The sequence below is a fragment of the Carcharhinus amblyrhynchos genome, chromosome 4 (genome assembly GCF_965287045.1).
Source record: "Carcharhinus amblyrhynchos chromosome 4, sCarAmb.v2.hapA, whole genome shotgun sequence".
Lineage (NCBI taxonomy): Eukaryota > Metazoa > Chordata > Chondrichthyes > Carcharhiniformes > Carcharhinidae > Carcharhinus > Carcharhinus amblyrhynchos.
In genome coordinates, this window is record NC_137327.1 from 48,364,090 (window position 1) to 48,376,941 (window position 12,852).

Below are 12,852 nucleotides of genomic sequence, written 5' to 3' on the forward strand. Positions count from 1 at the left end.
ACGCAGCCCCCTCCTCCAGATCATCTATGTAATGGTAAATAGTTGAGGCCCCAGCACCGATCCCTGCGGCACTCCACTAGTCACCAACTGCCAACCAGAATAGCACCCATTGATACCTACTCTCTGCTTCCTATTAGACAGCCAATCCTCTATCCACGCTAACACCTTACCCCCAACTCCGTGCACCCTAACCTTCTGTAGCAACCTTTTGTGAGGCACCTTATCAAACGCCTTTTGGAAATCTAAAAACACCACATCCACCGGCTCCCCTCTGTCTACCGCACTAGTCACATCCTCGTAGAAATCCAATAAATTTGTCAAACACGACTTCCCCTTAACGATGCCGTGCTGCGTCTGCTCGATCAAACCAGTCTTTTCTAGGTGCCTTGCTATTTCTTCTTTGATGACAGATTCTAGCATTTTTCCAACTACAAACATTAAACTAACCGGCCTATAATTCCCTGCCTTTTGTCTGCTACCTTTTTTAAACAGAGGCATAACATTAGCCGTTTTCCAATCTTCCAGCACTTCCCCGGAGTCCAGCGAATTTTGATTCTAATTTTTATTTGAAATTCAGGCGATGTGCCAGCTTTATGCTGCCTGATTGTTCGAATGATTTCTGCATGCAGTCAGCACTAACTATGCTTTTCATGGGCTGCATCAGCAAGGAGTCCAAACTCAAACCTGCCTAACACTTCATAAAGCTAGTCTGCACCTATTAAAGGAAGAGGTACTTTCTGGCTGGAGCAAGTACTGGCAGTTTTGCAGAAAGTGAATCTGGCTTGGGAAACCTAAAGAATGACACTACATAGGAGAAAATGGGCTCCAAGACAATTCTGATTCTGCACTGGAGGTCTTGTTGGAAAAGGTGGAAGGAACGAAAGATGCCCTACATCTGCAGTGGTCCAGATATGTGGTTAAAAGACTGTGAGCAGGAGGCTGTGAAGTTCAGTGTCAGGAGCCTAGTACTCAGGATCTGGCTATAGTGGCACAAGAAGTTCAGTGAATTCAAATGATTATCAAGGTCAGGGAACGTATTTTCAAATTCCATAGCCTACCAGCTGTACCATCAGCTTCAGACATTGCTCAATTCACCACAACCAAATACTCACCTGCCATTAATCTTTCTTGGGACTTGTACTGATGTTTATATACTACACCACAGTCTCTCATACACAGCACTGTTATATATCTCACAGCTGGCACACACTGCCAGCTATTCATTCATAATAACCATGTCAGCCAAGCAGATTCCACAAAATGCACTGGCACACTTTTCTGTCTCCTGTCGGAGACTATGGCACATAATTCCAAGACAGCAGCAGCTAATAAGAGGGGTACAGGCAGTCCTGCATGTCCTGATCCTGTTGAAGGAGAAAATGCTGGCCATTTTGGGTTTCAGCCACATTTCATTTCTTCCTCCAATTTCCGTTTTACTGTGCATGGCCTGTTTGTCGCATTGTGTGGTCCCTTTGTGATTTCTACTTAGCTTTAAAAGGACATCTTAAAGGGACCACTTTTTATGTGCATCTCTTTGTTCTCTGTGCTATGCCTCTATGCAGCCATACAACTTGAGATTGTACGGGATTATTTACTGAAATCATGGTATTCTCATACATCGCCTACCTCCTCACATCACACTTCCACTTCCTCCTACAATTCCATCTGACTCAAAAGCTGCAGATGGTGTAAGCATGCACATTTTACTTTGCTTTCTCTCCCAAAGTCCTTTCCTTACCTCACCACAACCGTACCCATGTGCCTTTTACCTTTCAGACATGCAAGAACTGAAACCTGTCGACATAGTTGAGGAGCACAAAGAAGACGATAATGATGACGCATCATCGCTTGATCTCGCAGCTACCAACTCAGATACCAATATTGTGTATACCTTAACACGACAGCAGAGAAGTCAGTTCTGTATGTGGTGAGGTGCCAGGTATAGATCATAGAACCCTACAGTGCAGAAAGAGGCCCTTCAGCCCATTGAGTCTGCGCTGAACACAATCCCACCCAGGCCCTACCCCCCTATCCCTACATATTATACCCACTAATCCCTCTAACCTACACATCCCTGGACACTAAGGGGCAATTTCTTAGCATGGCCAATCACCTAACCTGCCCATCTTTGGACTGTGGGAGGAAACACACACAGACACAAGGAGAATGTGCAAACTCCACAAACAGTGATCCGAGCTGGGAATTGAACCCACGACCCTGGAACTGTGAAGCAGCAGTGCTAACCACTGTGCTACCGTGCCGCCCAGGTATGTGTGAGCAAGGGTCACACAGGTGCTTGTCACCAGGGGACAGCCATCACACTAGATCTACCTGCAGAGGACTCAAAGTCTTTGGAGCAGCCAATAGATAGGAACACTGGTACACTGGCAAAATGCTTGTACAGCGTTTACAGGCCTTCTGGTAGGTTTCCCAACATCAAGGATTGCAGCACCAACTTGGCACAGAGCTTTTTGCCTGTCGTGGAGCCCATACTTTGGGAGTTAAATCAGTAGGCAATTCTATAAGCACCGTGGCGAACTGAGTCATCATGCAGCATCTGAAAGCCAATGGCTAGCTTTCCATTGCAGCACAAGGGACACCCACCCAATGTCTATGTGCTGCACTGATATCACAGACTGCTGCCATCATTCCTGTAGATACAAAGGAAGGGACAGGCTTGGAGGCATGGACAGGGGCGATTTCTTACAGGGAGACCTACTTCCTGATGCTGGGTCCCTTGATTGGGCACAGAGTGCCTGTGAATGAGCCCCCCTCTCTTAAGATAATGATAAGCCCAAAACAGTTTGCTGGGCAGCCCCCTTGGATACTGAGTGCCCTGCCCACCAGTGCTTGAATACCAGCAGTGACAGGATAAGGCCTTTAAGTGGCCACTTAAGAGTCTCAATTGGCTTCCAGGTGTTAAGGCTGTACACAAGCCCTGGACTTGTTTGGAAGGAGGACAGGTTGAGATCATGCAGACGTCTACCCCCAAAGTTGTCTTGGCAGGTATACATTAAATTCTGCCCTTTATCTTTCTCCACAGATACTGTTTGATCATCTTTTTCTGTTTACGTTATAGATTTTCAGCAGCCAGAATATATTGCTACTGCTATATGTATTAACCATTTCCGTGTGAAGACGGAATTTGTCTTTTACTCGTTTGAACTTGTGCTGTAGTGTCCTACTTTTGTTTCATTTGATTGACCATTGTTACACATTTGTGATATGTCATCTGCAGGCTTTAAAGCCAGTAGTTTCTCATTGCTCACCTTCTGAAACTTCTTGCGCATAAGCCCTGGGAAATTCCCTGAAATGTAATACGAAATTTGTTCCAAAGTCCTTGTTGATCCTTAACAGGAAATAACAGTGCCCGCACAAAACTTGCAGCAAGTACAGAATCTAAAAAAGATGCCGAGAAGAAAGTGGCTGCTAAGCCAGTGGAAAACAAGAGCAAGTTCTCTCAAGCAAAGCTGTTAGCTGGAGCTGTAAAACGCAAAAGGTTAGTAATGCCCTTTTAGGAAACAACATTAATGAGGGACAGAACCTAGTTCTGAAAGTATAATAATGCGAGCAATTTAAAGTAAGATTTTGCCGTATGGCCTAATGTTCACAATGATCCCTAATAATTGAGAGACTGGCCACGCTTCATGGTAAGGTTTATTTGTTTCAACAAATTTCTTCCATCTTTACTGTTTATTAATTCCTCATTATTTCCATCTTTCAGTACAGCATATTATTCATGTGTGAGCCGCAATGATGTTAATTGCCAGGCTCTTCGACTACAGGGAGTATTAAAGTTGAGTTGTGACTTGTTACTCGTTGTGTTATGATGAAGTTCAAGAACTCTAGCCAACAATCCAGCAATAGTCCAGCAACTCACTTGGAGACGTCTGCATATGGAAGATGATTTTATTTGTTGGAAAGTAAACATTTCAGCCCTAGAACATTGCTACAGGAGCCTGCCCAAGCATCCTTAGATGCTTAATCAGTGATCTTTCTTTTACCATAAGGTCAGAAGTAGGGATGTTTGCTGATGATTACAAAATGTTTAGCATCATTGAACATACTGAAGCAGTTTGTGAAGGAAGACCTAAACAACCTTCAGGCTTGAGTTGATAAGAGGCAAGTGAATATGTAGCAAGCAAGTGACAGGCGACGATCATTCTCAACAAGAGAAAATCTAACCATCTGTATTTGATGATCAATGACATTACCATCACTGAGCCCCACACTAACACCATCCTGGGAATTATCTTTGACCAGAAACTGAAATGGGCCAGCCATATAAATACTATGGCTACAAGGGCAGCTCAGAGGCTGGGAATTGTGTGGTGAGTAACTCACCCCTTAATTTTCCCAAAGTTTGTCCATCATCTATAAGGCACAAGTCAGGAGTGTGATGGAATATTCTCCACTTGTTTGGAAGAAGACAGCTCCTAAACCATTTGTGTCCAGCAAAACCCTTCTGTGTAAAACTGACACAATAAAAGCCAAATGCTATGAATGCTGGAATCTGGAAAAAACCCAGAAAACTTATCAAGTGACAGATGGCTTGGTGCTTTTTGCATTGGGACCCAAAATGTTTGGGGCATAAAAAGCTTCAAGGTGGAGGAGAAAGGTCACAGCCTAATGTTGTTGAATGCAAAGTTTAGTCCTAATGGCTGTAATGTGCCTGTTTCAGAAGGTGAGGTGCTGGGTTCTAAAGTTTTGGTTTCACTGAACATGGACCTTTATTCTTCCATTAACATATTCTGATATTTTACCTTTATGCTACTATTAGCATGTTTCTCCTGTTATTAATGCTTTCTGTTTCATGACCTTCACATTTTTGTTGTATCCCTCCTAGTCCCTGCCAATCACTGATCCTCTATTCTGTTCCAGATGGCTCCACCCCTCTCAACAGTGCGTAATCCAACATGTTTCTCCCTCTTTAACTTTGAAGAAGTCACAAGGACTCAAAATATTAACTCAATGTTTTTCTCTGCACTGATGCTGCCAGGCTTGCTGAGTTTTTCCAGCATTTTCTGTTTATGTGTGAAAAATGCAACTTGAATTTTTTAAGAGTTTCAACCTAGGCTTCCATTCCCATAGCAACTTAATCAAATAGGCCTGTTTCAAGCTAAGTTCAGCACTGTTGCCATCTCTCTTTTTAAGGGCACTCTGTTTTACCTTAAGTTAGATGAAACATTTTAAAACGTAACGTTTTTAAAGCCTCACATTTGTAACCCTGTTTTTAACTGCATTAATGAACCAATGTTCTTTTGATAGAAGTTAAGTTGCAATTTCTAATGATTTTCCTGTGCTGTTTCCTTCAGTATGTGGACTATTCCAATATTACAATTTCAGATAAATCAATAGGTATAATAAATGACGTGTGACTAAGCCATTAAGTATTGTCATGTTACATAAGTATCCAATAAATTTAGATTTGATTATAATATAATTCCAATAAATAAACACTTCTACTTACGAGGATTCTGAACAGAAATGATTTTTGGAGAGAATGGAAAGAAAAGTTGTGACCGTGCCTGAGGATTGGGGCAAAGGCCTGGTCTCGGCCAGGCCACTTGTTCCTATCTGATCCCTCCCTCCTATCCTCTGTTTGATACAGATCTTTTGTTCAGACAGATAGTGGATGGTGTAGAGGGGAAGGGAAGAAAAATAAGAAAATAACTTATTTTTAAAAAGGAAGTTTTGAAGCTGACATTCTATCTAATTATTACTGTGTTGATGATGTAGCAACCATTTTTTTTCGTGTATTAAATGAATAGTCAGAACTAGTTTTAATGGTGGAGCTCTCAACTGAACACAGCTGCTGCAATTATCCATTATGCTGATGATCCTCTTTGAAACGTGATGCTTTGGTTCCAGTGCATTGGGATCTGGTGCTGCAGCATCTTCCTCCCACCTGCAGTAATGGAGAGTAGTGGGGGTGAATATTTCATTGACTGCAGGCTATTATGTCCTGGGTACAGTATGTCATTTTCTTCAGCCTTTTTTTTTGTGTAGCTGCTTTAGTGTGTTGATTCATATCAGTTTGGCTCCATATTCTGGTTTCTCTTGTACAACAATTAACATAATTGCCGGTGACAATTTGTTGAATTGTAATTGAAGGGTAGCTTCTCGCAGATAATGGAACATTCATACAAGTGGAAGTTGCAAGTTATAGGCAGCCTATAGGGGGATGTCAAGCTGATTCAGTTTCCTCTGTTTTTCCCTATTTTCAATTGAGACTTTGGAATACATTCCACCATATTTGAGCATATACAAAACTCCAGGTTACTTTCTGAGTTTGAGGGGCTGGTGGAGAGAGCAATTTGCCAGACCAAATGTTTTGGAGAGTTCCAAGTGTGTTGTCCATGATTTCAGGACGCCTGCAGTTGGCAAATGGGACTCTATATTGATCTGGAAAATCAGCCCTCAACCCAACTAAAGAAAAATACGTGAAGGAATGAAATTATATCATTGCCTTTCAGAGAATTTTTTTTTTCAGAGGTCTCAGAGGACTGTAAGGGTTTACTCTACTGAGTAAATTGTGGAATTCTCTTACCAATATGTGATCTACAAATAATTGAGATGGCATGAATTCCCCAATCCTTCCTGTTTCTCCAATATAAATTAAACTGGTATTGGTGTAGGATTATTTCAGAAGATCACATTATTGTCCCATGCTGGAAATGGGCGATTTAACCATGCATTTATTATGGGGCTTTATGTTTAATAGGTTCAAAATTGTATCCTAGCAATTTCCACTGCTGTATTGTACTGGTAATCATTACAGAAGATTATTAGGTATGGTTTATAGGTGCTATTTTCCATAATCTGTTCATTTATATTTCCAATTCTGTTGAATATTCTGCATCAAATTACATTGATAAAATTAGCGTTTTCATTTTGCTGGTGAAGGAATCTTGCATGCCATTTGTCCAGTTTCTATTGATATTTTGTAATTTATCCATGGAAATAATTATTAGCGTTAAATGAATTTAGTTTAGAAGTTTGTGATTTTCGTGTTTTAATGCCGTTGTTTCTTTTGTGTAAAGATCTAGGGCTCACTCTAATTGTAAGACAATTATAATTGTTAGACTGAGTTGGGAGAGCTGATCTAAACAAAAAGCCTGCAGTTCTGTCTAGTGACAGACGACTTTGGTAAAAGTACATTGTCACAAGTTTCACAGAATTTACTATGTTAATTGCAATAAGTACAAAAATGCAATACAAAGTAAAGGCAGTGAAAGCAGTCAGTTGCCTTTGGAACACCGGCTCTCGACTTTCGATTGACTGTGGCACTTTCTTGGTCTGTTGGTTGAAGCCTGTCTGTCATCTTGCTTGTTCATGCTATGTGCTTTATTAGCCTTTGCTAACCAGTACTTCTGTGCATACTCAGTAGCATCTATGATCTCTGGTCGAGGCGATGCATATTCATTCCCTGATTGATTAAGTTGTGCATGATTGGTCTCTTAAGGGTGACGGTCGCATTAGTAATGTCACTTCCTATTAACTCCTGACTGGTGTCCTAAGATATTAGTCACTTGTGGGCGTATTCTTCTCATTACAGCTCTTATTCAGTTTATTGCTTTCCGTTAAGATGACAAGGCACCAATAGGTAATGTGTGTATCTGCTTATTTGTGATAAGAGGATATATGGTATCACTGCCTAATGATTAATACTTTGGCCCCCATATCATAAAATGCCAAATTGATACATCTTGAGCGATTTAGAGAGTTCAAACACCTATTAGTGACTTTCTGGTGACTGCTGATGCCTGGAGCAAGTTACTTAAAGAGGTGCATGCAATATTAAACTAATATGGTAACTATAAAACCACAGCAATATTTACTAAATCAGTGCTTAGACGTGATCAGTGTGTTAAAGTTGAAATAGCAAGATGCACGTTACAGAATGACTGATTCAATTAATACAGGTTCATAAGAAACAAAAGTTTTGAGAACTATGTAACTACAAAAACCGATTTTAGAACCTGATTGCAAAGTTACAAATCCAAATTAATGCATAGGCCTGTTACGTACTTTAAAAGGAAGTGACTATTCTCTTTAAGGCTGAAGTTAAAAGACCAAAACAATTTAAGACACAGAACTATAGCTTGAGACCATAAACTGTTTCACTTCACTTCACTTACCGTGGCACAGTGGTTAACACTGCTGCCTCACAGCGCCAGGAACCTGGAGAGTCTCCCCATGACTGTGTGGGTTTCCTCTGGATGCTCCGGTTTCCCCTCAAAGTCCTAGTTAAGTGCATTGCCATGCTAAATTCTCCCTCAGTGTACCTAAACAGGTGCTGGAGTGTGGCAATTAGGGGTTTTTCACAGAAATTTCATTGTAGTGTTAAAGTAAGCCTATTTGTGACAGTAATAAATAAACTTAAAAAAAAACTTCAAATAGCTGGGCCTACTAACTTGAGTATAACAATAGTTTTCGTGGCTGGGGAGTATAATGGTCCCATATGCTGATCTGCTCAGCTGTGACTGACTTCACAGTACTTTGCACAGGACTAGGTCCACGTGGTATATTTCATTTGTCAAGTGAGGACACAGTGACAAAGGCTCACATGGTGTAATATTGATGTCTTACAGTGACTACTTTTGAGCAGATATATTGGACTAATTGATATACTTCGATTTCTTGATCATGACATATAACTGAACAAGCTAGTTATTAAACACAGCCTTTCCATTATTTCCATGGGAGAAAAAGCTAGGATAATTAAATGAGAAAGTAAAACATGTACAAATACAGGTTGAGTATCCTTTATCTGTAAATCCGTAGACTTAACACATACAAAAACTGTAGTTCTATTGAAGCTCATCGATCTTTTGCTAGAAAGTCTGTGACCTGAGCTGACACAACACAAGCCGACCACACCTGACCTACTATTCAGTGGAACATCTTACTTTTTTGGCCATTTTATTTAAATTAGACCATAGTTAGACTAGGCTTAGACCTTTGTAACGTGGTATCCAAAAAACCAAAATTATCTGAAATGTGGTCAGCCTAGGGGGTTTTGGATAAAGGATATGTGGTTCAGAAAAGTGCATTTTATGGAGTCAGCTGATCATTTTAATACTGTGAAGGATGTTGCTATTAAAGGAAAGATTCAGTCAGAGTAAAACAGTACACCTAATATCGGGTGTATTGGCACAAAATTTCTGTCGAAGATATCCGAACAATACAGAAAACTGGCAGATGCGATTTAGGGCAGAGAGATATAAACTCATTTCTGGAGGGAGGAATATAATTGTATAATCAATGGATAAATGGAGAAGAGAGACGGGCTGTGAGATACATTGGGATTGTCCCAGTACTGAGTGGCATAGGCGCAATGCTCTGTATGCTTGCTTCTGACTTTCCACTATTTAGTGATGCTGTAAGTTTTGCAAGGCTCACGGTATTCATTCAGTGCATAGGTACTGCTGCAGCACTAACTGCACTGAGCTGCTTATCTTCCAATTATTTTCTCCTCTGGAAGGAACAGACTTATTCTGGGGTATGGTTTCACTATTGCAATAGTTTCTCTGATTCTTAGAGTCATAGAATCTCTACAATGAGGAAGGAGGCCATTTGGCCCATTGAGTCTGCACTGACCACAATCCCACTCAAGCCCATGCGTTTACCCTAGCTAGTCCCCTTGATACTAAGGGCCAATCCACCTAACCCACGCATCTTTGGACTGTGGGAGGAAACCCATGCAGACATGGGGAGAATGTGCACACACCACACATATAGTGGCCCAAGAGTCATGTGCTGCTTTGAAATTGATATGATAAACCATTTTGACTACGTCACAACTGGGTCTCATTCCGTTTATACATCGTATCTTCCAGCAGAGATCATTGTTGTCAGAGATTAGAAGTGGGATGTTTGCTTGGTTTCATATTTTTGCACCACAAAAAGCCAAAGCCAGTCATATAGAATACAGCTGTGCACAGCCCAAGGTGCTACCTGACCTGTCTAACTTTGCACGTCACCATGTGGTGTTTTTACCAAATTGTATTCTTTGTGGTTAAGAAACTGTTAATAATTGATATTTGATTGATGGATATTTGGATCTACGTTATGGTGACTCATCAGAAGTTAAAGATGTTTTTGGTAGCAATTTACTTTTTCTTGCATCAGCTGTTAATGGTAATTTAGAAGCTTTTCAGAACAGCATCAAATTCCATATCCCATTCAGGAGATTTTTTTTGTAAGTCTTGAACTCCATTTTATTAAGTTTACTTTGTTTCTGAAATTGATGTGAAATGTCATTGAATGTCTGCAGTTTCAGTGAGGAACTGAAGGAAATCAGCATTAGTAGAGAAATAGTTTTGAGGAAATTGATGGGATTGAAGATAGATAAATCTCCAGTCCTACTAATCTTCATCCCGGAATACTTAAGAAGTGCCCCTGGAAATAGATCCATTGGTGGTTATAGTCCAGAATTCTTTGGACACTGGACTGGTTCAGAGGCTAGCAAATGTAAGCCTGCTATTCAAAAAGTGAGGTAGAGAGAAAGCAGGGATCTATAGACCAGTGAGCCTAACATCTGTACTGGTTAAGTTACTCGAGTCCATTATCAAGGATTTCATAACTCAGCATTTGGAAGACAGTGATATTATCAGACAACGTCAACATGGATTTACGAAAGGGAAATCATGCTTGACAAATCTATTGGAATTCTTTGAGGGTGTAACTATGTAACTAGTAGAGTTGACCAATGAGAACTAGTGAATGTAGTTTATATAGGCTTTCAGGAGGCTTTATACAAGGTCTCACATAACAGACTACTAAGTAAAGTTAAAGCACGTGGGATTGCAGGTAATGCCTTGAGATGGATAGAAAGTTGGTTAGCAGATAGAAAGCAAAGAGTTGGCATAAATGGGTCTTTTTCTGATTGGCAGTCAATGACTAGTGGGGTTCTACAGGCATCTGTGCTAGGACTCCACTGTTCACATTATATATTAAATGGTGTGGAAGAGGGAACTGAAAATATTATCTCCAAATTTGTAGCTAATAGAAGGTTGGGAGGGTGAGCTGTGAGGAGCTTGCAGAGATGCTTCGGCATGATTTGGACAGGCTGTGTGTGTGGGCATCTGCATAGCAGATGCAGTGAAATGAAGATAAATGTGAGGTTATCCACTTTGGTAACAATAATAGGAACACAAATTATTACTTGAATGGATGTAAGTTGAGAGGGGTGGATACTCAGCGAGTCTTTGGTGTCTTTGTGCTTCGGTTGCTGAAAGTAAATGCGCAGATACAGTAAGCAGTAAAGAAGGCAAATGGCATGTTGGCCTTCACAGCGAGAGGATTGGAGTATAGGGATAGGGATGTTTTGCTGTAATTTCGTAGGGTATTGATGAGGCCACACCTGGAGTATTATGTGCAGTTTTGGTGTCTTTATCTGAGGAAGGATGCCGTTATTATAGAGGGTGTATAGCGAAGGTTTACCAGACTAATTACTGGGATGATGGATCTGTCATACGAGGAGGGACTAAGTCAGTTATGATTATGTTTATGAGAGTTTAGAAGAGTGAGAGTGGATCTCATAGAAACTTATAAAATTCTAACAGGGCTAAACAATGTAGATTCAGAAAGAATGTTCCCGATAATAGGGAATTCTGAACTAATGGTCATAGTTTGGGGATAAGGTGTCAACCTTTTTAGAACTGAGGTGAGGAGAAATTTCTTCACCCAGAGGATGGTGAATGTGTGGAATTCACTATCCCAGAAAGTAGTTGAGGCCAAAATGTCTGATTTCAAGAAGAAAATAGATATAGCTCTTGGGGCTAAAGGGACCAAGGGATATGGGGGAAGGGCAGGTCAGGATGGTGAATTCGAAGATCAGCCATGATCAAAATGAATGGCGGAGCAGGCTCTACAGGCCGAATGGACTTCAGCTACTTCTAGTTTCTATGTTCAACAACAAATGAAAACATAAATAGTTGTATGTGCTGCTCAGAAACTGCAATGTGCTGTGTTCTAAGTAAATAAACAGAACACTTAAGATCCATTACATATTTTAAATATTTTCGCAGGAGGTGAATATCCCCAATTCCCCTGGGGTGGCAGTGATGCGATTTGTAGTTACTTTAGCAATTGATGAGTGTGCCAGACTGCCTCTGAGGGTACGAAGATACAACCACCATTTAAAGTGAATCTGGGATAATGTGTTAGCTGGAGAATATTCATGAATCATTTTGGTTTTTATGACAATCCAGTGATTTCATGATCACTTTTTTATCCCTTGGTGCCAGTTTATAAGTCACTTGGTATGGTTGGATTTGAATTCTCAACATCTAGGTGGCTAGTCCAATATCAAAACCAGCTGTACTACCATACAAAAACAGAAAATGCTGGAAAATCTCAGCAGGTCTGACAGCATCTGTGGACAGAGAACAGAGCCAGCATTTTGTGTCTGGATGATTCTTTGCAGCTGGGCTCCAATGATGAGATAAGCAGAGAAAAAAACTCCATTTGTTAAATTTTGAGCAGGAGAAAGAAGAAATGAAAAGGCCAGATTCTTCAGAATGCTATAACCTCAACACTGAAACTGCAAAGTGTCTGAGACAGGTGGATATGCAGTCACCTTATCAACCAAATACATGACAGGTAGCCTGGAGGAGGGGATTGAAACTGTATGCAGATGTGACTTCTTTTTGTTGCTAGACTGCATAATTGTTACACATACAATCTTTTGTACAAACAAAATCTGCCTAAAGTTTAACCAATTGAATACTACCTGTCAATTGTTAGAGATCCACAGAGCAAAAGGGTCCAATTGATTTCACATTTTGTGCCATACTACAAACTTGAGAGAAGGAGATGACCTATAAGCAGGTCTTCATAGACAAA

The 12,852-nt window shown here is 40.6% G+C and overlaps 1 protein-coding gene across 1 annotated transcript in view; it reads left to right on the plus strand.

Moving 5' to 3' along the window:
- psme3ip1 (proteasome activator subunit 3 interacting protein 1) overlaps positions 1 to 12,852 on the plus strand; it is a 111,313-nt gene that overhangs the window by 85,418 nt on the left and 13,043 nt on the right. The window contains exon 5 of the mRNA XM_080187113.1: positions 3,366 to 3,499. Coding sequence (XP_080043239.1) covers positions 3,366 to 3,499 — 134 coding nt within the window. The remainder of the gene's footprint in view (positions 1 to 3,365; positions 3,500 to 12,852) is intronic.